This window comes from Martes martes, assembly GCF_963455335.1.
Source record: "Martes martes genome assembly, chromosome: 11".
In the NCBI taxonomy this organism is placed as follows: Eukaryota; Metazoa; Chordata; class Mammalia; order Carnivora; family Mustelidae; genus Martes; species Martes martes.
Window position 1 is genome coordinate 94,204,246 of NC_137899.1, and position 23,132 is coordinate 94,227,377.

At 45.7% G+C, this 23,132-nt stretch overlaps 1 protein-coding gene across 1 annotated transcript in view; it reads right to left on the reverse strand.

The window, feature by feature from the left end:
- Positions 1–21,831, reverse strand: part of PARP12 (poly(ADP-ribose) polymerase family member 12) — a 40,594-nt gene extending 18,763 nt beyond the window's left edge. Inside the window, exons 1-6 of the mRNA XM_080818372.1 lie at positions 21,327–21,831; positions 17,368–17,503; positions 14,352–14,652; positions 12,451–12,552; positions 6,178–6,301; positions 995–1,190 (exon numbers count right to left, since the gene is read on the reverse strand). Of these exons, the coding sequence (XP_080674498.1) occupies positions 995–1,190; positions 6,178–6,301; positions 12,451–12,552; positions 14,352–14,652; positions 17,368–17,503; positions 21,327–21,655 (1,188 nt within the window). The 5' untranslated portion in view covers positions 21,656–21,831. The remainder of the gene's footprint in view (positions 1–994; positions 1,191–6,177; positions 6,302–12,450; positions 12,553–14,351; positions 14,653–17,367; positions 17,504–21,326) is intronic.
- Positions 21,832–23,132: the final 1,301 nt, after the last annotated feature.

Consider the following 23,132-nt stretch of genomic DNA (forward strand, 5'->3'; position numbering starts at 1 on the left):
CACTGGAGGCACAAGAGAGACCAACCTCCCTGTGCTCATGCAGCCCTCATTACAGTGTTCCCAGAGAAGAAGACATTCCAGGTGCAGGTAAGAAAAGAAACTCAAGCTTTAATATAGCCTTTTATAACCTGGAAGAGTATAAATGTCTCTCAGCCCATAATCCCAATATCATTTTGGAAAGCTATCCATAGAGACGTGGTGCCCTCCCTATCCGTGTACCTCTACAAGTGACCAGGGGACTCAATATGATCCAGTCATGAACTTCTTCAAATAATTGACAGCAGCAGTTATTAGATCCAGATTCCAAATCAATACCTGAAATGAATCCATTTTCTCACACTTGCCCACATTCTGTGAAGTTGCTGCTACAGAGAAGGCAGAAGGCCACCTTCGAAAAGCCTTCAAGTATACTGTGCAGCTACCCAGACTCTCCTGCACACACACGCACTTGCTCTGGAGTTACCTGTTCGACAATTAGAGAGGCATCTTTCTACCCCATTTAACAAAACCAATGAAGAAATGTCATCTCATTGGGGCGCCTGGGTGGCTCAGTGGGTTAAAGCCTCTGCCTTCGGCTCGGGTCATGATCCCAGGGTCCTGGGATCGAGCCCCGCATCGGGCTCTCTGCTCGGCAGGGAGCCTGCCTCCCCCTCTCTCTCTGCCTGCCTCTCTGCCTACTTGTGATCTCTGCCTGTCAAATAAATAAAATCTTAAAAAAAAAAAAAAAAAGAAATGTCATCTAATTATAATCTATAGTCATTCAGTTCTCATGAGGCCAACAGATACCTAAACATTCAAAGACAGAACCTCCTACAAAGGAATGACTAACTAGTTTTGCCCTAATTCCCCCAAAGCAAGTGAGTCATAGGGGGATATGGGCATCTTTGCCTCTGTCAAGGACTCTCCAGGACAACCCTCACGTTCATGTCTGGGAACGGCTCCTCTACCACGGACGCTTGGGGGAAAATACTTGCCCTCTTTCTGTGACACTTACTTGTTGTCCATATTCCTGCCAAGAACCAAACTCATCAGTCCAGTACCAAACCCAGTCAGTGGTGAGGATGAAGTGTGGAGGTTTCGTAACCGAGGAGGCCGTGGAGAGGCGGCGGGCTGGGGCCGCGCCAAACATCATAGACTCAAAGTCTAGACAATCAAAGTGAAAGTTGCTGGCTGACTCAGCACACAGGATCCTGCAAAAGAACATGAGAGGTAAATGGAATTCTCCACCAGCCAAGTGAACACTCGGGTTCCACCTGTGGTCTTCTAGATGCTCAGCTGATAGACGTGAACTTAAATATAACAGTGTCACACTGTAGTGGGGGGAAAAGGTTCCAAGTGGGAAGAGGGGAGGACAGTCGGTTCTTATACAAAAAAATAATGAAATTAATATTCTCTGAAAATAAAATTAGTCTCTGCAAGAATGATCAAGAAAAAAGGAGAATATTAGAAATACAGACGGTAAAAAGTGAAAGATGCCATAGATACTAAAAGGGATATTATAAACAACTTTATGACAATTAGTTTGACAACAAATAAAATGAACAAACTCCTGAAAAATATGATAAATTTACCAAAATTGACTCAAGAAAAGTAGAAAACCTGACTGATCCTCTAACAATTATAAGAAACTGGTCAGTAGAAACTGACCCCTCAAATAAATAAAATCTTAAAAAAAAATCTTCCCATAAATTAAACATTATGCCTCGATATTCTTTAGACACATGGTCAATTATTCAGGAAAAAGTAATTCTAACTGTACATGAGTGTTTTCAGAGAACAGAAAAAGAAACCATCCCAATCTCATCTTTATGAGGTTAGATACTTCCTAAGATAAAAACCAGATCAAGATAATATGAAGAAATTATAGACCAATCTCACTCAAGCATGGATGCAAAAATCTTTTTTTTTTTTTTAAAGATTTTATTTATTTATTTGACAGACAGAGACCACAAGTAGGCAGAGAAGCAGGCAGAGAGAGAGGAGGAAGCAGGCTCCCCGCTGAGCAGAGAGCCCGATGCGGGGCTCGATCCCAGGACGCTGGGATCATGACCTGAGCTGAAGGCAGCGGCTTTAACCCACTGAGCCACCCAGGCGCCCCCAAAAATCTTAAATTAAGTACTGGCCATCCAAATTCAGCAGTGTGTGTGTGTGTGTGTGTGTGTGTGTGTGTGTGTGAAAGAGAGAGCGAGAAAGAACTGCACAACTATGACTTAAGCCTAGAAATATGGTGGACTTATCAGAAAATTAATGTCGTTAACTGCATTAACAAATAAAGGAAAACAAAGCATGGGCTCTTGATACAGAAAAAGCACTCAATAAAATTCAAATTTTATACACAATTTTTAAAAAACCTCCTAGAGGTGTCTGGGTAGCTCAGTTAATTAAGTATCTGCTTCGGCTCGGGTCATGATCTCAGGGTCCTGGGATCAAGACCCATATGGGGCTCTCTGCTGAGCGGGAAGTCTGCCCCTCCCTTTCCCTATACACACACACTCTCTCTCTCTCAAATAAATAAAATCTTTTTTTTTAAGATTTTATTTATTTACTTGAGAGAGAGAGAGAGAGCATGAGAGGGGAGATGGTCAGAGGGAGAAGCAGACTGCCTGCTGAGCAGGGAGCCGATGTGGGACTCAATCCCGGGACTCCAGGATCATGACCTGAGCTGAAGGCAGTCACTTAACCAACTGAGTCACCCAGGCGCCCCTCAAATAAATAAAATCTTGAAAAAATAAAAAAACCCTCTTAGCATACTAGGAATAAAATTAGGATTTGTTAGCAAGTCAAAGATTCCAAACATTCACTCATGCTTAAGGTGAAATATTTAATAATTACTGCTCTTAAAATCAAGGGAAAAAAGAAAAAAAATAATATTCCAGCTAATCACCACTTACATTCAGCATGCCACTGGAGGTCCTAGCCACTACAATAAGGCAACAGGGCAATAAAAAGAAGTAACATGCATAAGAATAAAAAAGGAAGAAATTAAAATGCTATTCACAGGGGTTCCTGGGTGGCTCAGTCAGTTAAGCTTCTGCCTTTGGCTCAAGTCATGATCCCAGGGTGCAGGATGGAACCCCACATTGGACTTCTTGCTCACTGGGGAGTCAGCTTCTCCCTCTCCCTTGTAAAATCTTTTTTAAAAATGCTATTCACAGATACTAACTTCTAGATAGAATACATAGACAACTTTGAATTACAGATAATTCAAATTATCAGTAGAGTCTTCTGAGTTCAGATATTTTAGTGAAGTTGCAAGACGTAATAGTTGACAAAAAAGTCAACTGCATTTCTGTGCATCAGCAGGGAGAAACACATTTTTTTTTTACTGGGGATGCAATGTACAACATGATGGCTACAGTTAACAATGTTTTATGGTATACATATTTTTTAAAATATGTATGTATTTATTTATTTATTTATTTATTTATTTGACAGACAGAGATCACAAATAGGCAGAGAGAGAGGGGGAAGCAGGCTCCCTGCTGAGCAGAGAGCCCGATGCGGGGCTCGATCCCAGGACCCTGGGATCATGACCTGAGCCAAAGGCAGAGGCTTTAACCCACTGAGCCACCCAGGCGCCCCGTTTTATGGTATATTTAAAAGTTGCTAAAAGAATAAATTCTACAAGTTCTCATCATATCATAAGGGAAAAAATTGTTTTTGTAACTGTATGAAGTGAGGGAGGTTAACTGAACTTATCGTGGGGGTCGTCATACAATGTATACATCTGTCAAGTCCTCGTGCTGCCCACCTTACACTTCCACACTGTTGTATGTCAATTCTATCTCAATACAGCTGGAAAAAAAAAGTAATTCTCTAACAAAAGATACCCAAGACCTTAATGGAGAAATTACAGAACTACTGAAAGATATTTTAAAATACTTAAATAAATCAGCTGCTATCATGTATATGAACAGAAAATCTCAGCACCATTAGGATGTCAGTTCTCCTAGGACTGACAATAGTCAATGCAATTTCAATTTCAAAAATTACAATAGAGATAAACCAGTAAGATTTAGAAATTTCTAAGGAGGAGCAAAAGACCAAGAGCCCAGGGAGCTCAAAGACAGACAAGATGGGAGACTGCCTTATCAGATGCCAACACATACTCTAAAGCTCCACTAGGTAAGACAGTGTGACACACAGACAGACAGACCAATGGAAGAGAAGAGACCAGAAACAGACCTGGGTGTATTTGCTAATTCCGCACCTGTCCCAGGAGGCCCTGGAAATACATAGAGAAGAGATGGCCTACTTAAACAAGTGATATTTGGCACACGGGTCTGAAAATAAGCTATAAAAGGTGTTAAGAGTTTGCCAAATTTGGCTCAATTTTGACAGGTTTAAAATAACTGCTGGCAATGGATGTTGGGGATAGCCGCACAACGATGTGAATGTAATGCCACCACAGTGTACCCTTTAAGATAGTTAGGATGGCAAATTTTGTTATGTGTATATTATCACAACTTTAATTTTTTTAACAAGTATGTTTTTAAAAAGCAATTTTAGCAAAACTGGTTAATTCATCTGTGTAAGAATGAAAGTGGACCCATACTTCACCACCTGCAGCAAAAGAGTAAACACAGTCCTTAAAACATCGAGACTTTTTAAAGAAAATTTAGAAACATTTCCTTATGGTCTTGGGATAAGGATTTCTTATGACTCAAAAAGTACAAAACCATAAAGGAAAAAGATGGTTAAATACTTCTCTATATTAAAAAATACCATAAGTTGACAGGAAGAGTTTATTTTCAAAGCACATTTAATATCCAGAAATTTAAAAAGTTCCTAAACTAAAGAAAAACTAAACACACAACCTTTCCCTCCAACAAAACAAGCAAACTACAAAAAATGGCCCCAAAACAGGCAGAGACACTTTCCCTCATTAGGACCTGGAGATAGGAAAGCAGAGACACCACTTTACACCCCCAGGCTGGGCAAAGTTCAGATGGCAAACGATACCAGACATTAGGGAGACGGTCACCACAGACCGTGGATGGGGGTGGAAAGCGGCAGGATCACTTCGGAAAACAGTTTAGCATCACCTGGCAGAGCTGAAGACAGACCCAGCCTAGCTGCCCCCCGCCGCCCCCTGCAGTTTCATCTGCCCCCCAACCCGCACGCATGTGCACCGGGAGACAGCACACTGTGGCTGAGTCTTGAGAACAGAGCGCTGAGAGAAAGGCGCCAGACATGGTGGTAGAGAGGGTAAGTCTCCATTTAGATGGGGTTCAAGAACAGGCGAGACTAATCTGTGGTGACAGATGTCGGAACAATGGTGGCCCACGGGTGGGCACTGACGCAAAGGGGACAGGAGAAGACTTTCTGGGGTGATGTAAATGATCTCTGTTTGGATTAGAGTCTCTGCTACATGAGCGCATGCATTTGTCAAGACTCAGCGAACTATGCAATTACTATCTGTGCACTTCCCTATGTGTAAATTCTGCCTCAGAAAAAGAGAGAGGGGGGCACGTGTGAGCCAATTCATCTTCCAAAGGGGAACAATTTGTTTCACATACTTTACCAGCAGCAATTTGTGCGTAATTGCACTCTGAGCACAAATTTATTTTTCCCACTTAAAAAGTAGGCTTAAATTCTTTTCTTGGCAACATATTTTAGCAAGTTCAAGCCACAATATGAGAAGTATTTGAAAATAAGCCTCTCTGGGACTTGCCAATTGACTCTGAATTGACAAAGTGAAAATAGTGGGACACACTTAGAAAAATTAAGAAGTTAAAAGCCGAACAATAAACAGCAGTTCAGCTACAGGACTTTACACACAATGGCTAAAATTTCACAAATGAATGCCTCTTGCTCTTCTGCAGTAATCAGTGTGGATATATGTACGTGATCAATCCCAGCAGCAAATGATTCAAAACTTACTTGGTACCAACATCTCCTTTCCCCACTGCTCCTTCCTAAAGGAGAGAAAGGTAGGAAAGCAGAGGACCAAAACACAGTATGAACATTAACTTCTAATTTCCAGCCCAGAGCCTTCACCTCCGGTCCAGGTTGTTTACTTGGGATGGGAGGGGAAGAGGGTGGGTGTGTGCGTGTGCACGCGCTTGTGTGTGTGACACACGCGCGGTATCAAATCTCAGCTCTGCTGAGTCTCAACTCCCCACCCTGCACTCAAAACCCCAGGCACACAGTGGACACAAGTGACATACTTCATACCTGTCTTTCCTGGGATTGCTATATGCCTCTTCAATAAGCTCCATTTTGTCCAAATCCTTCCACTTGCCTCTGTCCAAGAACTGCCATCGATATGGCAAATGGAAATGAACTTTATTGCACTTATCTAAAATAAGAATATAAGGAAGTAAGACATCTTGGCAATACACAGCATGACCTAGTCCTGTGGTTCTTAATGGGTGTGGTGCTGCCCACTGACCTGGGAACACTTTGGAGATCCGCAGGGGAGTCATTTTTAGAGCAGTCATACCTGAGCACCTAAATACTGAAATGCTGTGTGTTTTATTATACACACTTCCCTTTTATGCTTCCCCTTTTAACAGGACATTATGTCAATTTTTAAAAACACATATGTTAGTAGGTTACATCGTGTATGAATTTCATCTCGCCAGTAAAGAAGCTGATAGTGAGAATGCCAATCAGACTGCAGGGGGCAGTCTGACGACCCGTCATCGCTATGCATGTAGCATGTGGACGAGGAGCGGTCATAGCAAAAACAGAGCCAGGTTCATCTCCACTAGAAACCCATGCAAACCCTGACACATCTGACCACAGCTAAGTCAGCAGTGTGACTCCAGCCCACTCTGATCTTCTGGCTGCTAACATACTCACCCCCTCAACACACCCCCACATCTCTGAAGGTGTTTATACACACCACCCTGCCCCTGTCCAAATATACAGACTGGCCCAGCTCTACAGTTCCCAGCCAGCTGCTTCCCCCACATCTTCCCTGTGCTCTCTGGGACCTCTGTCACTCCAGCACATCCTGCCTGCCTCGCCTGGAATGCACCCAACACTTTCTCTCTCTACCTTCCAATATTCTATATGAGGTTCTGGTACATCCTCACAGAGGAAAGGCAGACTTGAAAGAAAAGCAGCAGGACGCTCTTTGTACTCTGACACGGACCTACCTCCAACATATACACTATTGGGTAGAAAGATACATGACAAGGTACACATGCCTCTATTTGGGTGAAACACAGAAAAGAAAAATTAGAGATACTCCGATTGAATACATATACACACATATTTTTCCTTGCTGAGGGGAAGTGGGTCACCAGGGACAAAGCTATGAGGAAAGATTCCTGTTGTTTCCTATGTCTTCAGAATTCTGAACCATAAGAATATATTCCAAAAAACTAAATGTCTAGTTAAGTGAAAAAAGATACAAAACAGTGTGAATAGAGCACCTATGTGAGAAGGAAACTGACCAGACATATATGCTTGTACAAGAATAAAATCTTTAGGAAGGACAGCCAAAGAACTGGTAACAATGATTGTTACTGGAAGGGATCTGGGTGCCAGAAAAAAAAGGTATGAGGGAAACATTTCTTTTTTTTTTTTTTTTTAAGATTTTATTTATTTGACAGACAGAGATCACAAGTAGGCAGAGCAGCAAGCAGAGAGAGAGGGGGAAGCAAGCTCCCCGCTGAGCAGAGAGCCCAATGTGGGGCTCCATCCCAGGACCTGGGATCATGACCTAAGCTGAAGTCAGAGGTTTTAACCCACTGAGCCACCCAGGTGCCCCGAGGGAAACATTTCTTACTGGCTGTCCTTCATGCATCTTTAATTCATCTTTCAAAACAATGACAATGAAACATGGCTAATTTGACACTGGAAAAAAAATAAAATTTTCTAAAAGTCTATGTAGGGGTACCTGGGTGGCTCAGTCAGTTAAGCGTCTGACTCTTGATTTCAGCTCAGGTCATGATCTCAGGATCGTGAGATCAAGCCCAGTAGGGCTCCATGCTCAGCAGGGTGTATGCTTGCAAGATTCTCTCCCTCTGTCCCTCCCCCCGACTTTTGCACATGAACTTTGCTCTCTAAAATAAATAAATAAATATTTAAAACAAACAAATTAATAATAATAATAATAATAATAAAATTGTACACAGCCTTTCAGGCACATTTCAATGCCACTTCTTTCCCACAGACTCTACAAAAGTTACCTTGCTGGGGAAGGACCAAAGAGGCAGGTAAGCAGGCTGCCTGAGATTGTCAAAAGCCAGGCCTGAGGCCAGGCAGACAGGACAGACAAGAACACCCAGCCAAGGAGACTCAAACAAGGAAATTCCCCAGTTCACCAAGTCTGGGTTCAGCCACTCTGGGGACTCAGGACATCATGACTTGTCCAGAGTTACAGCATGGACAGCTCACACCAAGCTAAGAGACCTCTTGGACTCTCTACCAGAGTATGTACGATAGAACGATAATGAAGGCCCAATCTGCATAGATAAGGTCACAGCCATGGTCCAGAGATCATAACCAAATAAGATTTCTTATTCCCTCCCTGAGGGCACTAAGGAAATGATCAGGGTTAATGATTGGTGTTCAGTCACTGCACCTACAGAGCCCAGCTCAGGTGAGCACTGGACAGCCTGAACAAAGACACTCCCCTTAAGAAGATCCCCTTCAGAGAAAGCACACCACCCACTGCCCCTCAGGCTGACACCTCCTTGTGAAGGACACAGAGGCCAAAGCAAGGGGCTATGGTCGAACAGCAAGTCCTGGGGCTTCCAGTTCTTAATGCGAGCTCAACATGGAGCCCACATCACTCACAAACCAGAAGGAGCCCAAGAAAAGAAGATGCCATGCAGGCCCTACAGCCATGGTGGCGGGTGAGGGCAGAGTCTCAGGTGATGAGGCCCCTTGTCTGCCACATCTTCCCTGGTCCTCTTGACCCCTTTCTCAATTTCCTTTCCCTCCTTCTAATGTTCCCTGCTTTGTTGTGGCATTCTAGAGTCTAGGCTTTCTGGAAGGTGGGTTGCAAAAACCACATCAATTTGGGAGGCAAAATACAACATCCATATCCCCTTTCCCCCTACATCACTTTAAATGACAGGCTGGATGGGGATATGGCTCAGTGGGTTAAAGCCTCTGCCTTCAGCTCAGGTCATGATCCCAGGGTCCTGGGATGGAGCCCCGCATTGGGCTCTCTGCTCAGCAGGGAACCTGCTTCCCTTCCTCTCTCTCTGCCTGCCTCTGCCTACTTGTGATCTCTGTCTGTCAAATAAATAAATCTTTTAAAAATAAATAAATAAGTAAATAAGTAAATAAATAAATGACAGGCTGGAGAGAAGAACAAATCCAAAAAATGCTGGAAAACAATAAGGAGTGCCATCAAAAAAACCACAGAAGCACACAGAATCAAACTGACAAGAGTTAAAGAGAGAAAAAACACAGGTAAAATATGCAGAAGAGAGCTGCTGTGGAAATGGGGTCTGGGGTGGAGGTCCTTAACAAACTCAGAGTTACATGTAACAAAAAAGCAAGGACACCCGGCCAGTCACAATGAGAGTAACGGGGACCCACCCACTAGAGCAGGCACTCCCTCCGTACTCTGCTTGTGCCCTGCAACCTTGTTCTTTGCCCCAAGGAACATGGGAATGTGGCCAGAGTGCTGGAGAGAGAGAGAAGCCATCAAAGCCCCCACCCCACTCCAAGGATACATCCCAGCAGCCCACACCACCAAGCAGCTCTTCCCCACTAAGCCCGAATCAGAATCGGCATCACCAGCAGACCCCAGGATTCTCAAGGCGACAACCAAGAGTCACCCAACATGGGGAAAAATAACACGGACGGGAAGCTAATTCACACACAAAAAATCAATACCTAAGGAATAATTATTAGAGTAAACAGATCAAGAGTAACAGCTAGACCTAAACATAAAAATGAAACCTACAAAACTTCTAGGAAAAAAAACTATAGAGCCATTTTGGGGGGCTTGGAACAGGCAAAGATTTTTAGGACACAAGAAACAAACTATAAAAGAAAAAGGTACTAATATGGTCATTGATATTGTAACTTTTATTCCTCAAAGACACCATAAAGAAAATGAATATGAATGATACAGACAGGGAGAACATATTTTCAATACCTCTATCTGACAACGACTTCTATAAACAATTCTCAAAACCCTCACAACTCAATAATGAGAGATCAAACAACCCAATTTAGAAAACGGGCAAAATAGTCACAAAACACCACATACTGTATAATTCCATTTACATGAAACATCAAAGCAAATCCATACAGACAGGATGTAAACCTGTGGTTGCCAGGAGCTGGAGCAGGGAAAATGGGCAGAGTACCTCTTTGGGGCTAAAGAAATGTTCTAATATTGACTTGATGATATCTGCATAATTCTGTAACTATGCTAAAAACTATTAAATGGGTGAATTGTATGGAATGTGAATTATACTTAATACCTCAATCAAGCAGTCATATAAAAAATTTAGCAAAAAATTTAACCAGATACTTCACAGAAGATATACAAATGGCCAGTAAGTACATGAAAATAAACATTAAACATAATTATCATCAGGGAAAGGTAAATTAAAACCACAATGAGATATCATTACTCACTAATTATAATGGCTAAAGTTTAAAAGACTGACAATACCAAGTGTTAAAAAGAACACAGAGCAACGAACTTTCCTACATTGCTTGTGGGAAGGTATACCTACTTTGGAAGACAGCGGCAGTTTCTTATAAAGTTAAACACATACTTACATATTCTAGTAATTCCATATCAAGGCCTTCACTCAAGAGAAGTGAAAACAGATATCTGCATGAAAACTTGTACATATTTATAAAAGACTTATAAAAGCCAAAAACTTGAAACCCCTCAAATGTTCATCAAACATATGAATGGATAAAAAAAACTGTAGTCAGTCCATGCAACAGAATACTACTTAGCAATAAAAAAGACCAAACTACTGATCTCCCAGCATGGACAAATCACAAAAACATGCTAAGTGAGCAAACACAGGGACAGAAGAATACATGCTGTATGATTCCATTTATATGAAATTCTAGAAAGGGAAATTCTACAATGACAAAAAGTACATAGGGGCTGCATGAGGTCAGGAAACTAGCGGGTGAGGATTAACTGTAATGGGACAAAGGGACACTTTTAGAATTAAGAAATTCTTCCATATCTAAATTGTTATTACCAGAACTCAGTATATAATGAAAAATTCTAAATATTTAAAATTTTACAGTGGGTAAATTATAGCTCAATAATGTTGATTTTAAAAACATACATGTATATATGACACACATATATGTTTGAGCTAGCATTCTGTTTCCAGGAACCAAGCTATGGAAATATGCATGCATACTCAGATGCTCAATGGACTATCATTCTCACTGGATACTACAGTTGCTTTTTAAAAATAAGATGCACTAGGGTGCCTGGGTGGCTCAGTTGGTTGGGCAACTGCCTTCAGCTCAGGTCATGATCTCAGGGTCCTGGGATAGAGCCCTGCATCGGGCACTCTGCTCAGCAGGAAGCCTGCTTCCTCCTCTCTCTCTCTGCCTGCCTCTCTGCCTACTTGTGATCTCTCTCTCTGTGTCAAATAAATAAAGTCTTTAAAAAAAAATAAAAACAAAAATAAGATGGACTTACATATACTAAGGTGGAAAAAATCTCCAAGACACAATGTTAAGTAAAGGAAACATGTTAAGGAATACCTATCACATGTACCCATCCATTAAAAAATATGCAAAGCAAGCATCATGACCACACAGCACGTGTTTACCTTTGGGGAAGGCTGAAGGAGAACTTCAGAATTTACTCTGTATTATTGGACTCTTTTACAAAGTGAAAGTAGTCCTGAATTGCTTGGGTGGCTTTTAAAGACTGAAAATGAAACAAGAAGTTTGGTGTGTTTTTTTTTTAAGAGTCACCAAATTTGAAAAGTAAGCTTTCTTCAGTCAAAGCCCAGGCCAACGAGAAGAAGAAAACAAAGGTTTAGTAAAAATACAGACACACATGTACCCACAAGAAGTGCTACTTTTGATAAAAGAGGGACCATGGAGAGAAAACCCCAACTTAAGTTCTTGTTCCCCAAGAGCATACAGGGACATATCCTCAGGGAAGGCCTTCTGGGTTTCTGAGGCATTTCTAAGTCTACAGCAACCCTTTACGAGGGACACTCATATTTGTTCCCACTATATTGGGCATCTGCGCTGGTCTGTGACCTCATGCTAAGTTGATCAAGGGTCAACACTTGACACTTCCTGCATGGACCAGTTATATTCCCCAAAACTCACCTATAGTCTGATTTCCAGAAATTCAATTGTTACCATCCTCAACTCCCCCAGAAATGCCACCCCAGCTCACAGTTAAGAAGGCCCTAACCCTCTCTGGATGGGAGAGAAGACCTTGAAGGGTGGCCTTAGAGCAGAACTCTTGAAATGAGAAGCAGCTGTCCCGCCTGCAAGTGGACGAAGGGGCTTCCTCTGACCTACCTTGAAAGCTACAACTTTTCCGGATATGGTACAAGCAGATCTGATCGCTCTCCTCTTGGTTAGCAGTGTTTGGGGACACAGAACCTGAGCTATCTCTTCTTTCTACAAAGAAACACCACAAAGACATATCAGCATCCATCAGTGCTTCTGATACGATGGAGTCAGAGTAGTTCAAGATACAAAGGAGAGAAAAGAGAATTCATTCATTTCTCTGCAGAAGACAAAAGTGGGTGAGGCAATCTCACAAAATCCTATGATGTTCAGAATGAACTTACCCTCAGACATGTAAATGGACCCTCTGGCTTTTTAGAGAGGAGCCTGAGGCCACACGGTTGCTTGCCGTGTGGACACCACAGAGGGGCCCTTTTTTCTCATCTCTGGCTGTGCTCCTAATCTTGAAACCTCCTGAAGTAACTTCACGTCAATTGTAGGAATTTTAATTAAAAACAGGCACGGAGGGGATTTCAAAGTTTACCTTTACTAGTAGTGCTCTAATGAGACTTTACCACTGGTCCCCCACCACCATATAAGTACATAAAATTCGCAAACCTTCAGTATTCAGTATCACCTGTTATTTTGTTATTCATTTTCCTTTTCCTTTATATAGGCCCCTCAAGACACCCACAGGGTGGGCCTAAAAACCTACACCTTTGCGGCCTTTAAGGACACCATCTTTGCTCTCCAAGGGCAGACAGCCTTCCCTCCCTTCCTAAGGCTAAAATTGAACTGACACTTGTAAAGATCTATTTAAAACAAAACCTATCTATATCTAGCTTCCCACTACTGAAAGAAATTAACCCAAAATAACTGAAGAAGATGTAAAGAAAAAAAAAACACATATAGCAAGGACAATTTTTAAATATAAAAAATCAGATAAGAAAATGGTGTTAAGTTTGTTTGCTGGTAGTCCCAGCACTCACCAGATATTTTAGCACTGTTCTATTAAAAATCCTAGATAACCCCTATTAAAGGTCTATTAAAATCCCACAGCCAACACATGGTTTGATTATGCATTCTGGTGGGGGGTAAGGGGAGTACTGTGTCCTAGTGTCCAAAGTATAACCAGGGCCCAGGCCAGTGCCTAGCACCTGGCAAGCACACAAATTTGTTAACTGAGAGAATGGATAACCAGAACGGCCAGCCAACAGCTGATACTGTGAAATCTAAAGGACCCCAATGTGTCATAACCTCTCTAATGGACTACATTATTTATTTCCCACATAATAAGTGAAGAAATGCTTATTTAATAAGCAATCTCTGCTCAAAATTTCCCCATTTGCCTGTCACTAAACCTGATGTTCTTTAAGGAAAAAAAAACAAAAAGTATTCTAGCATGCTTGGTCATTCAACAAATGCCTAAGTGCCCACTGTGGGCCAGGCACTGTCAAGTACTGGAGAGGAGCAATGAACAAAGCAAATTTATGGGGACTAAATAATTTCCTTTATTCATGTCAAAAAGAGAGCTGAAATTAAAATAGGCTTTGATCCTCTGCCTTCGGCTCAGGTCATGATCCCAGAGTCATGGGATCAAGCCCCGCATCAGGCTCTCTGCTTAGCCAGGAGCCTGCTTCCCTTCCTCTCTCTCTGCCTGCCTCTCTGCCTACTTGTGATCTCTGTCTGTCAAATAAATAAATAAAATCTTAAAAAAAAAAAAAAAGATAAAATAAAATAGGCTTTGTTTACTGCAGATTAGACCTGTTAGGAATTCATTAACCTTTGACATGAATTGGCATTTATCTAGAGTATCTTGCTTGTTTGTGGCTATGATTTCAAGTCATCTTCAAAACACCCACTAGCTGGGAAGGAATCACCAACGGCACTTTACTAAAAGCAGCAGAGACTTGCCTGAGGTCACACATTCCATTAATGTGGAATCCAAGGGCCCCAGTCCAAAGCCTTACCAGAAGTCCCCTGTGGGCCTGGGGTAGGAGGATGCCCTCTGCTGGTGGTGGAGCTCCGATTCTTGATGTCGTGAGCATTTCTGTAAATGGAAGGCAGTCTGCTCACCAGATCGGAGCTCATGCCCAACCTCTCCAGTTTTTCCAGGTTCTCAGCATTAGAGATATCATGTGATCTCTTACAGCTAGTGCCAAACTTGCATTCACCCTGTAAAAAATACTGGCAGATATGGAGTTTGATACACTGCTTTTGAAAGGAACAAGAGCCGTAGGGTCCATCTCCTTTGTTGTAATGAAGGCAGATCTGTTGACAGAAAAGGAAAAAAACACCAGCTTAGGAAGATGGCACAGGACACTACCCCCACTCCCGACCAGTGCATGGTCACAAGAGGTTTCCTCTAGAGACCTGGCCAAAGCTGTGATTCCATCATCCTCACAAGCCGCAGAGCTATAAGAACATCCCCGACTCTAGACGGATGGCTGCTAATGGATGCCCTTGAATAAAATGAGAACTGGGTGGACAGGAGATTGTGCAGAATAAGCTCTTCCACTGGGAAAATCCAAAGAACTTCCAACTGATCAGAGTTGCTTCCTTCACAGGAGACATTTCAGTGTAACTCATATAGCAGCAAGCTAACAACTTATACTCCATTTACAACCTTCCCCCACTGACTCACCAACACTCCCTAAGCCAGGCCTCAATCGCACCATCTTCTTTTTCTGAAATCCAGGGTCAAAGAGGCTCTGAGTGTTTAAAGCATCTTGGAAAAGGCCAAATACAGCCCTTCCCTTTCTCAAGAGCTAACGGAAACTCAGAGAAGTTCACTGGCTTGCCCTAGGTCACACAGCTACCTACATTTGGTATGTACAATGTATACTGAATTTGGTTGTTGGTAAAGCTGGGACTTGAACTTGAATCAATTGCACCTTCCCTACATTCCAAATTCCTGAAGATGAGATCCAGGCCAAAGACTACCAAGGGTCTACCCAGGCAATTCACAGGCATTACACTGAACAAGAGATAGAAATGCAGCAGAGGGCTGTAGAACCCAGACTTAGATCAGTAGGGACTCCGCTCTGGGGATGGAAGCCCCAAAGGAAAAGGCCAGAAAGAGCGATGACCTAACCTTGATTTTGCCACTTACAAGATGTCTGACCTTAGGCAGGCCACTTACCAGCTCTAAGTTTCAGCTTTTTAATCCCTAAAATGGGAATACTGCCACCTATAACACTGGGCTATCACGAGGATTAAATGGGAAACACACAAAGTGGCTAATACAAATGTCTTTGAACATAGCAGGTGCTCGATTCATGGTGGCAGTCCCCAACTGCTCATCTGATAAGGGGACCAGACTGCGAGCAGAAGGCCTGGCAGGAAAGCTGCACTGGGTCCAAATTTATGGTCACAGCTCCCAGTTGCTGCCACTGCGTTCTGAAGCAACCTGCACACCCAAGTACACAGGAGGCTACACACTCCAACTGGTTCATTTACACCTTCTGGTTCATTTTTCATACTATTGACAAGACGATCTCTCCAAAACATTAATGCCCACTCTCCAAACACAGGCCCCCTCACCACAACTCCTTCCCATGACACTGAAGGCTGCACAGATGAGTCTCTACTCACCCATTTCTCCTTCTCCGCTCTCCCACCCTAAATCCACTTTGTGCTGACCTACATGTGGTCCCCAACCATGCCAGTTCCATCCTTTCTGTGCCCCCTTCTTCCCAGACCTCCACCCTTCATGCAACCTTCAGCATTCAGACCACACACCATCTACCCCAGGATGCCTCCCCAGGTGCCTAAACTGGGCCCCAGAGACCAGAGTGCTGACTTCCACTGCAGCATCTAGAACAGCACCTTGCAATCCATGCTCACTTATCTGTCTCACCCAGGAAACGGGCCTTCTGGAAGGGCAGAACAGGGTTTTTTCTCTCTTTATCACCCGTGCCTAACTCATAGTGGAAAGTCAATAAAGGTTAGCTGAATTAAATCAATACTAATTTCCAAAAGGCAAAAGAAAAAAGTTAATACCTATTATGTGCTAATAATCACTAAGCCATGTAGCACCTTTCTCAAATGGGTGGTTTTAATTAAATAATATGGAAGCATTTTCATTAAAACAGGTCAACCTAATCTGCATAGCCTTACCCCACAAACCTGTGCCGGCCACAGGACACCACTGGGACGTGCTGCACCGCTCAATCACCTCAGCTCAGCTGCTGCCCTCGGGAGCCGCCACCTTATTCACACAGAGCCCGTGCTCCCACGGGCTGCTCCCAGGCAACAACGAGCTACTGTAGTTCCGAACTTCCCTTTGGCTAGACAGAAGCTCTCTTGGAACTGTGCTACAGTGAGGGTCTCTTCCTACCCCGGCCTCTTCCTTTCCCCAATCCTGCCACATCACTGCCCAAAGACTCCCCACCTTCTTCGGTTCCCTCTCCACTAAATCTCTTGCACTTCGAATCCCATCTTGGCGTCTGTCTGTTTCTCAGAGGACCCAAACTAGTACATAGTCATTGCAGCAAGGTTTGCATAACATCTGAAGTGCATTATGAGACTTTACATCAACTAAAGTTCGAAATTCCCTGGGTGTGACTAACTTAGTAGAGACAGTATCATTTCCTCCCAGACCTCCTGGATCTGGCAATAACACATGGTTCCAAGTCCTGCTAGATGGGGAGGAGCTTGCTGGAAGTCTCTCATCCCCTCATCCCCATGTAAGGAACATCATGCGGCAGCCACCGGCCAAACAGACTTTCCCAACCTCAAAGAAGCCCTGCAAAGGTGGTGCCAGCACAAATGCAATAGAAGGAAAGGAGTCTTCTAGACAGGGCAAGGTTGGCCCAAGGTCAGAGGTATAAAAATCAGCAGAGCCAGGAATGTAATCCAGGTCTCCTCCAAGCAGATCCCTGTGGTCACTATGGGGTCTCTTCTGCTGTAATATTTCCTATCTTCCAACCTTCTGGCTTCTCCCCCGTCACTTACACACACAGACATCCCCTCCTGGGAACTCACCTCTGGCAAAAGCCAGGGGTCATTCTGAAACAAAAGCTGGCAGAGCTCATTGTAGCTGAGGTGGTCAACACCGTGAGTTCTCAGCACGCTCAGGTTGTGATCTGTCGTCAAGCTGTGACTGTTTCTACAGTTCTTCCTGTAAAGAAGCAGAGCTGGTGTCACAGTTCAACTGAGCCTCCCCAAAATTCTTATGTTGAAGTTCTAAACCCCCAGTGACCGTATTTGGAGAGACTTTATAAAGAGGTAATCAATGAGGCGCCTGGGTGGCTCATTTGCTTAAGTGTCTGCCTTCAGCTCAGGTCATGATCTCAGGGTGTCCTGGGGTTGAGCCCCAAGTCAGGTTCCCTGCTCAGTGGGGAATCTGCTTCTCCCTTTTCCTCTGCCCTTCCCCACTGCTTGTACTCTCTCAAATACATAAAATCACTTTAACAATTTAAAAAAATAAAGAGGTAATTAAGTTAACAAGAGGTTGCTGGGGAGGAGGGCCTAATCCAATCTGACCAAAGTCTTTCTAAGAAGACAAAATGAAGACACAGATGCACACATGTGAGGGCAGGAAGAAGACACCATCTGCAAGCCAAGGAGAGAGGCCTCAGAAAGAAATCAATCCTGCCTTGATCTTAGATCTCCAGCCTTGAGAATTGTGAGAAGTTTCTGTTTAAGCCCCCAGTCTGTGGTACCTTGCCATGGCTGCCCAAACTCATACAACTCATAAAATCAGTCTTTAAGATAATTTTTCAGGAATCGTTCTTGATATTGTTCAGCAGCACCAGAGAAAAACCAGCATGTTTATACAGTGAAAAACCACAGTGCTTGTTTACAAAGGAAGAGGTAGCACCTTGTGAGTTCTAGGGACCAGGACAGCACCTCCTATCAGTGTCTGGTAAGAAAGGGCCATTCCCCAAAGTAGAGTCACAGCATGCCATTCAGTGGGCACTTAGCAAAAACTTAAACAATGGCTGAATAAATGAGTGTGGACACCTACGGTTAAAGGTATGTGTACACCCACTCATGTCTTGAGGCCCAGCCCTTTTCTCTGCTCCCCTCCCCCACTCTTATTATTAACAAGCCCTTGTTGAACATTCACTGCGAGCCAGGCACTGGTGCCACACCCCGATGATCAAAAGTCTTCAAATCATCACCCAGGTCACCAGGACCTAGAATAGTCAGGCAAATATCATTTGCTTTACTCAAACACTGCCCAACCTCTAACGTCATGTTAATAAACACGCATTAATTAATAAGTTAATTAGCATTAATAAGTTAATACATTTTTCAAAAGCAAGCCAAACTCCTGATAGACTCCCCCATCTCAGTAAAAGACAACTTCCCTCTTCCACTGCACACACCAACAACCGTGGAGTCGTGTGGACTCTTCCCCTTTCCTACGCTAGTGAAAGTGGCAGAAAACAGAGAGGATTCTAAAATGGCAGGGCAAGTTCAAGGTCAGCCGTGCTCAGAAGATATCAGTGCAGACAGGAGGGGCACCTCCTGAGCCTGAGAGAAGTGGAGAAGCAATCAAGGGACACTGTCTGGAAGGTGTCAAGCCTGGGCCAAATATCTGGGTTGCAGAACCAACCAAGGGGAGAAAATTAAAACATTCTAGGCAAACTTGATGCCACCAAGATGATGAAGATGATGATGGTGACAACAGCTGCTAAAACTTGTTGAGCATCTATCACAAGCCAAGGATTACCTGAAGGTTTTATAAGTCATTCAGTCCTCAACAAGCCCATGAGATGGGTGATATTATCCTAACTTTGCAAATGAGGGAACTGAAGCTCGGATATAAAGTCACTTGCCCAAGATCATGCAACTAGTAAGGAGCAGAACCAGGGCTGAAACAAGGTAGTCTTGTCTTGGGGCTGTGCTCTTAAGCAACATGCCCACTGCCCCTAAGCACAGGATGGAAGTCAGGGACCTGGGACCCTTCCCAGCTGTCATCAATGATCAAAAACAAGAGCCATGATCTGTTTCTGAAACAGCTGATCCTGTGGTTCAGGAAGACAAAGCACAGTAATAGGGAAAGCATCAAAAGGGCAGCCAACCACACCCACTCTCCCTTATGTGACCCCTAAAGCGGTCAGGGAAGGAAAGTCTAAGAAACCGTCCTGAGGGGCGCCTGGGTGCCTCAGTGGTTTAAGCCTCTGCCTTCGGCTCAGGTCATGGTCTCAGGGTCCTGGGATCGAGCCCTGCATCGGGCTCTCTGCTCAGCAGGAGCCTGCTTCCCCCTCTCTCTGTCTGCCTCTCTGCCTAGCTCTGATTTCTCTCTGTCAAATACATAAAATCTTTAAAAAACAAAACAAAAAACCCTTGTGTGAACCACAAGGAAAATGGAATCAAGAAGACTGAAAAAGAAAGCTCAGAATCATCTACGCCAGTAGATATCAGACTTCCAGATTTCCAGGACAAATACAATCCAACCCCAAATTTTGGGAACTAGCTGGAGAACAGGGCTGCTGTCTTTATTTTACCAAAAACGGACATTAACAAGATGCACCAGTTAGAAATCATTCAATCCATCTATCCACCATTTATCATGCCCACCTTCTCCAGCTGCCGCTCCTCATTCTCCCCTGAGGTGACACTTCTCTGCCAGTTCCTGAGTTTCCCTGAGGTCCCACCCTCAGCCTCCACCTCAGCTCTGACTTGCTCCTGGGGCTGCAGCGTCGGCATACACAACCAGTAACTCCCAAACTTGCACTTAGGACCCTGGCTGGGCTCCCAGGCTTCAGACTTGGCTGTCCCTGCGCACACTTCTCCTGCTCTCTCAGCCAATAAGAAAGAAAAGGAAGAATCAGCCTTCAGTCAATAATAATAAAAGTATGCGTCATCTCTTGGTCAACAGTAAGGAAACAGCCATCACCTCTCTCCCATCCTGTCACCACAGTCACACCAACTTCTCGTCTCTCAAATCTCTCATATACACATCCCTCCCGCTTAAGGCCTTAACTAGGCCCTGGAATATTCTAATCTAGCTATTTCTCAGCACCTGCTTGGGGGGGGGGGGGGGCAACATATTCCACTCCCATCCCCCTGCATCTAGGCATGGGGGGGCAACGATCAGGAGACATCCTGTGGTCCACAGGATGTGTGGGAAGGTAACTATCACGTCCAGACCCACCAACCCTCCATTGTCTGTCTTGTCCACCTGCTCCTGTAACCGGATACCCAGAGTGGCCAGAATGAGACTCCCGGAGGCGGAGTCTAGGTCCGCCAGCCGGGGTCCCTGAATGACTGCATGGATCATGCCCCCACCTCATGCTGACTAGTGGACCTGATGTGAGCAAGAAATAACATCTATTGTGTTAAGTCGGGGGTGGGGGGGGGGGAAAGGAGGGAAGAGAGGGAAGGAGGAAGGGAAGGAAGAAAGGATGGAAGGAAAAGAGAGAGGAAGGAAGGGAGGGAGGGAGGAGAGGGGGGAAAAAAGGAAAGAAAAAAGGAGCCAATTCTTCTACACAAGCGGACTAGCTTCCGAACAGGGGCACGCATTTTCTTCCAAATGCGACAGAAGCCACCAACACCCTGTAAGCAAGTGAACAAGAGCTGAGACGGGTTTTCATCTCCTTCGGCCGCTGGGCGGAGAGCCCTGGGCTGCGTGGCCCTCAGAGCTCGCTCTGGAGAGCGGGGCCTCGCGGAGCTCCAGAAGCCAGACGCGGCCGCTTTCCTTCGGGAGAGCCCCCAGCCCGGTCGCCCCCCGGGTGTCCCACCGGGTACCGCGCTCCAAGTCACTCTCTGAGGCTGCAGGAGCCTCGGCACCACCGTCCACCCCGAGTCCCTCACAGGGCGCCCGGTATTCAGGAGGTGCTCAATAAACGTTCGCTGACGAGAATTAAGGCGAGGAGGCCGGGGAACGGCCACCTACGGCGTCCCCACACTTTAACGGGGCCCCAAGCGGGCTGGGAGGGCAGAGCCCCCTGGTCCCGGGCCCGCCGTCGGGCTCGCGGAGCGGCGCTTACCCGGCCCTCATGAACTTGCAGGCCCCGTAGACCATGAACTTGCAGAGGTGCAGCTGCGCGCACAGCCCCACGCAGCCCGGCTTGGGGCTCAGGTGCGCGCGGCACAGGCGCAGCGCCGAGACGGCCAGCACGACGCGCTTGGTGGCCAGCACGCCGCCCGCGCCCGCCCGCGTCGCCACCGCGAAGCGGCCGCGCTCCCGCAGCAGGCGCTCCAGCGCGTCTGCGCCGACGCCCTCCCGCAAGCGGCGCCGCAGCTCCTCCAGCTCCAAGGCGCCCCCGGCCGCGCACAGCAGCTGGGTCACCTCGCCGAGGGCGGCGGCCTGGGTCATGGCCGCGGCGGCGGGGACGTGCTGCCCGTCGGAGAGCGCCTGGCGGGACCCCGGCGGCGGCGGCGGCCGACGCGGGCTGGGCGGGCGGCTCCCGCGGGGTGCAGACGCCAGCTGGAAGCGAAAGCGAAAGCTCCCCGGGGCCCGGGAAAAGGAAACCCGCGCCGCCTCACCACGCCCCCCGGCCCGCAGCTGAGGGGGCTCGGCGGCGCCTTCCGGCCTCAGGGCCCCCAGCTGTGCGCGGCCGCCGCGCCCCGCGGCCGGCTCCTCTGCTCCGTCGGCAGCCGGGGGTGGGCGGGGACCCGAAGAGTGGGTCTCCGGGGCTTGACAGAGACGAGCAGGCACGTCCTTCGGGGCAGCGCCTCGCGGCTCTCGAAGCGTCTTCACCTAGTGGCCGGGGGCGGAGACGCCCGGGCCGTGCGCAGCTCCCGCCGAAGCCCCGAGTCGGAAATCGCGCGCCCGCCAGACCCCGGGACCTCTCCCGCCCGCGCCCTGGCGGAGCCGGCCGGGGCTCCCCCCACACCTGGGACCGAGCCCGGCAGCCCCGACGGCTCCCGACGACGCGGGGAGGGGGGTGCGGGGGCCACGGGCTGGGTCACCTCCCCCTCCCCCACACACACGCGCGCACGTGACGGCAGTCACTCCGAATTGCCGGCGGGACTTCGGGCTACTTTGTCTCTTCAGGGCTTGAAAGCTTAAAAGGGTCTGTCTCTCCTAGAAAGCATATCCGTTTCTCCTCAGAGAATGGAGTGACCAAGTGTTTAAGGAGCATTCGGAGCCTAGGCACACACTCGGGTTGTTGACAGAAATGTGAACTGTTTAGAGAGCCCTTTGGGAAAGCAGGGGAATCGCTATGAAAATTTGTGAATGCGCATGACCTTTGACCCAGTGGTTTGTCTTCTGGGAATCTTCTAGAAGTAAAAGCAACATAGATAAGTTACGGAAGAAAATGTTTGTATGGGGGGAGGCATGGTGCAGGGAGCAACGTGGTTGGTCCTTTCCCGACTGTCACAAAACTTTAACAAGCATGACCTAGAAGGACGTCCCTGACGTGTTAAGGGAAAAAAGAAAACGGTATGGAAACGTCTAAATCAGAAGCAAAAAGAGCATCTATTTGTGTGGAAATGTGGCTATTTTTGAATGAGCAAGGAGAAGGCTGAGGAGGGACACACACTGTACCAAAATTTGCATTAACACTGGCTGTGAGGAGTATGCAGTAAGAGGTACTAGGAAGTGAAAAAAGGATGAGGGGCAGAAAGAAAACTAAGGTTATGATGTTAAAATTATATATGTTACTATAAAACCGTAAAAATCTGTTAAGTGTAGTAACCTACAAATGAATTAGGGAATGGGATGAGGGGCAATTTTCTCTTGGCTTTTAATTGTGGATTTTTAAAAATTGTGTAAAAAAATTTTTCTTAAGATTTTATTTATTTATTTTATTTTTATTGATGGAGAGGAGGATGGATGGGGGAGGGGC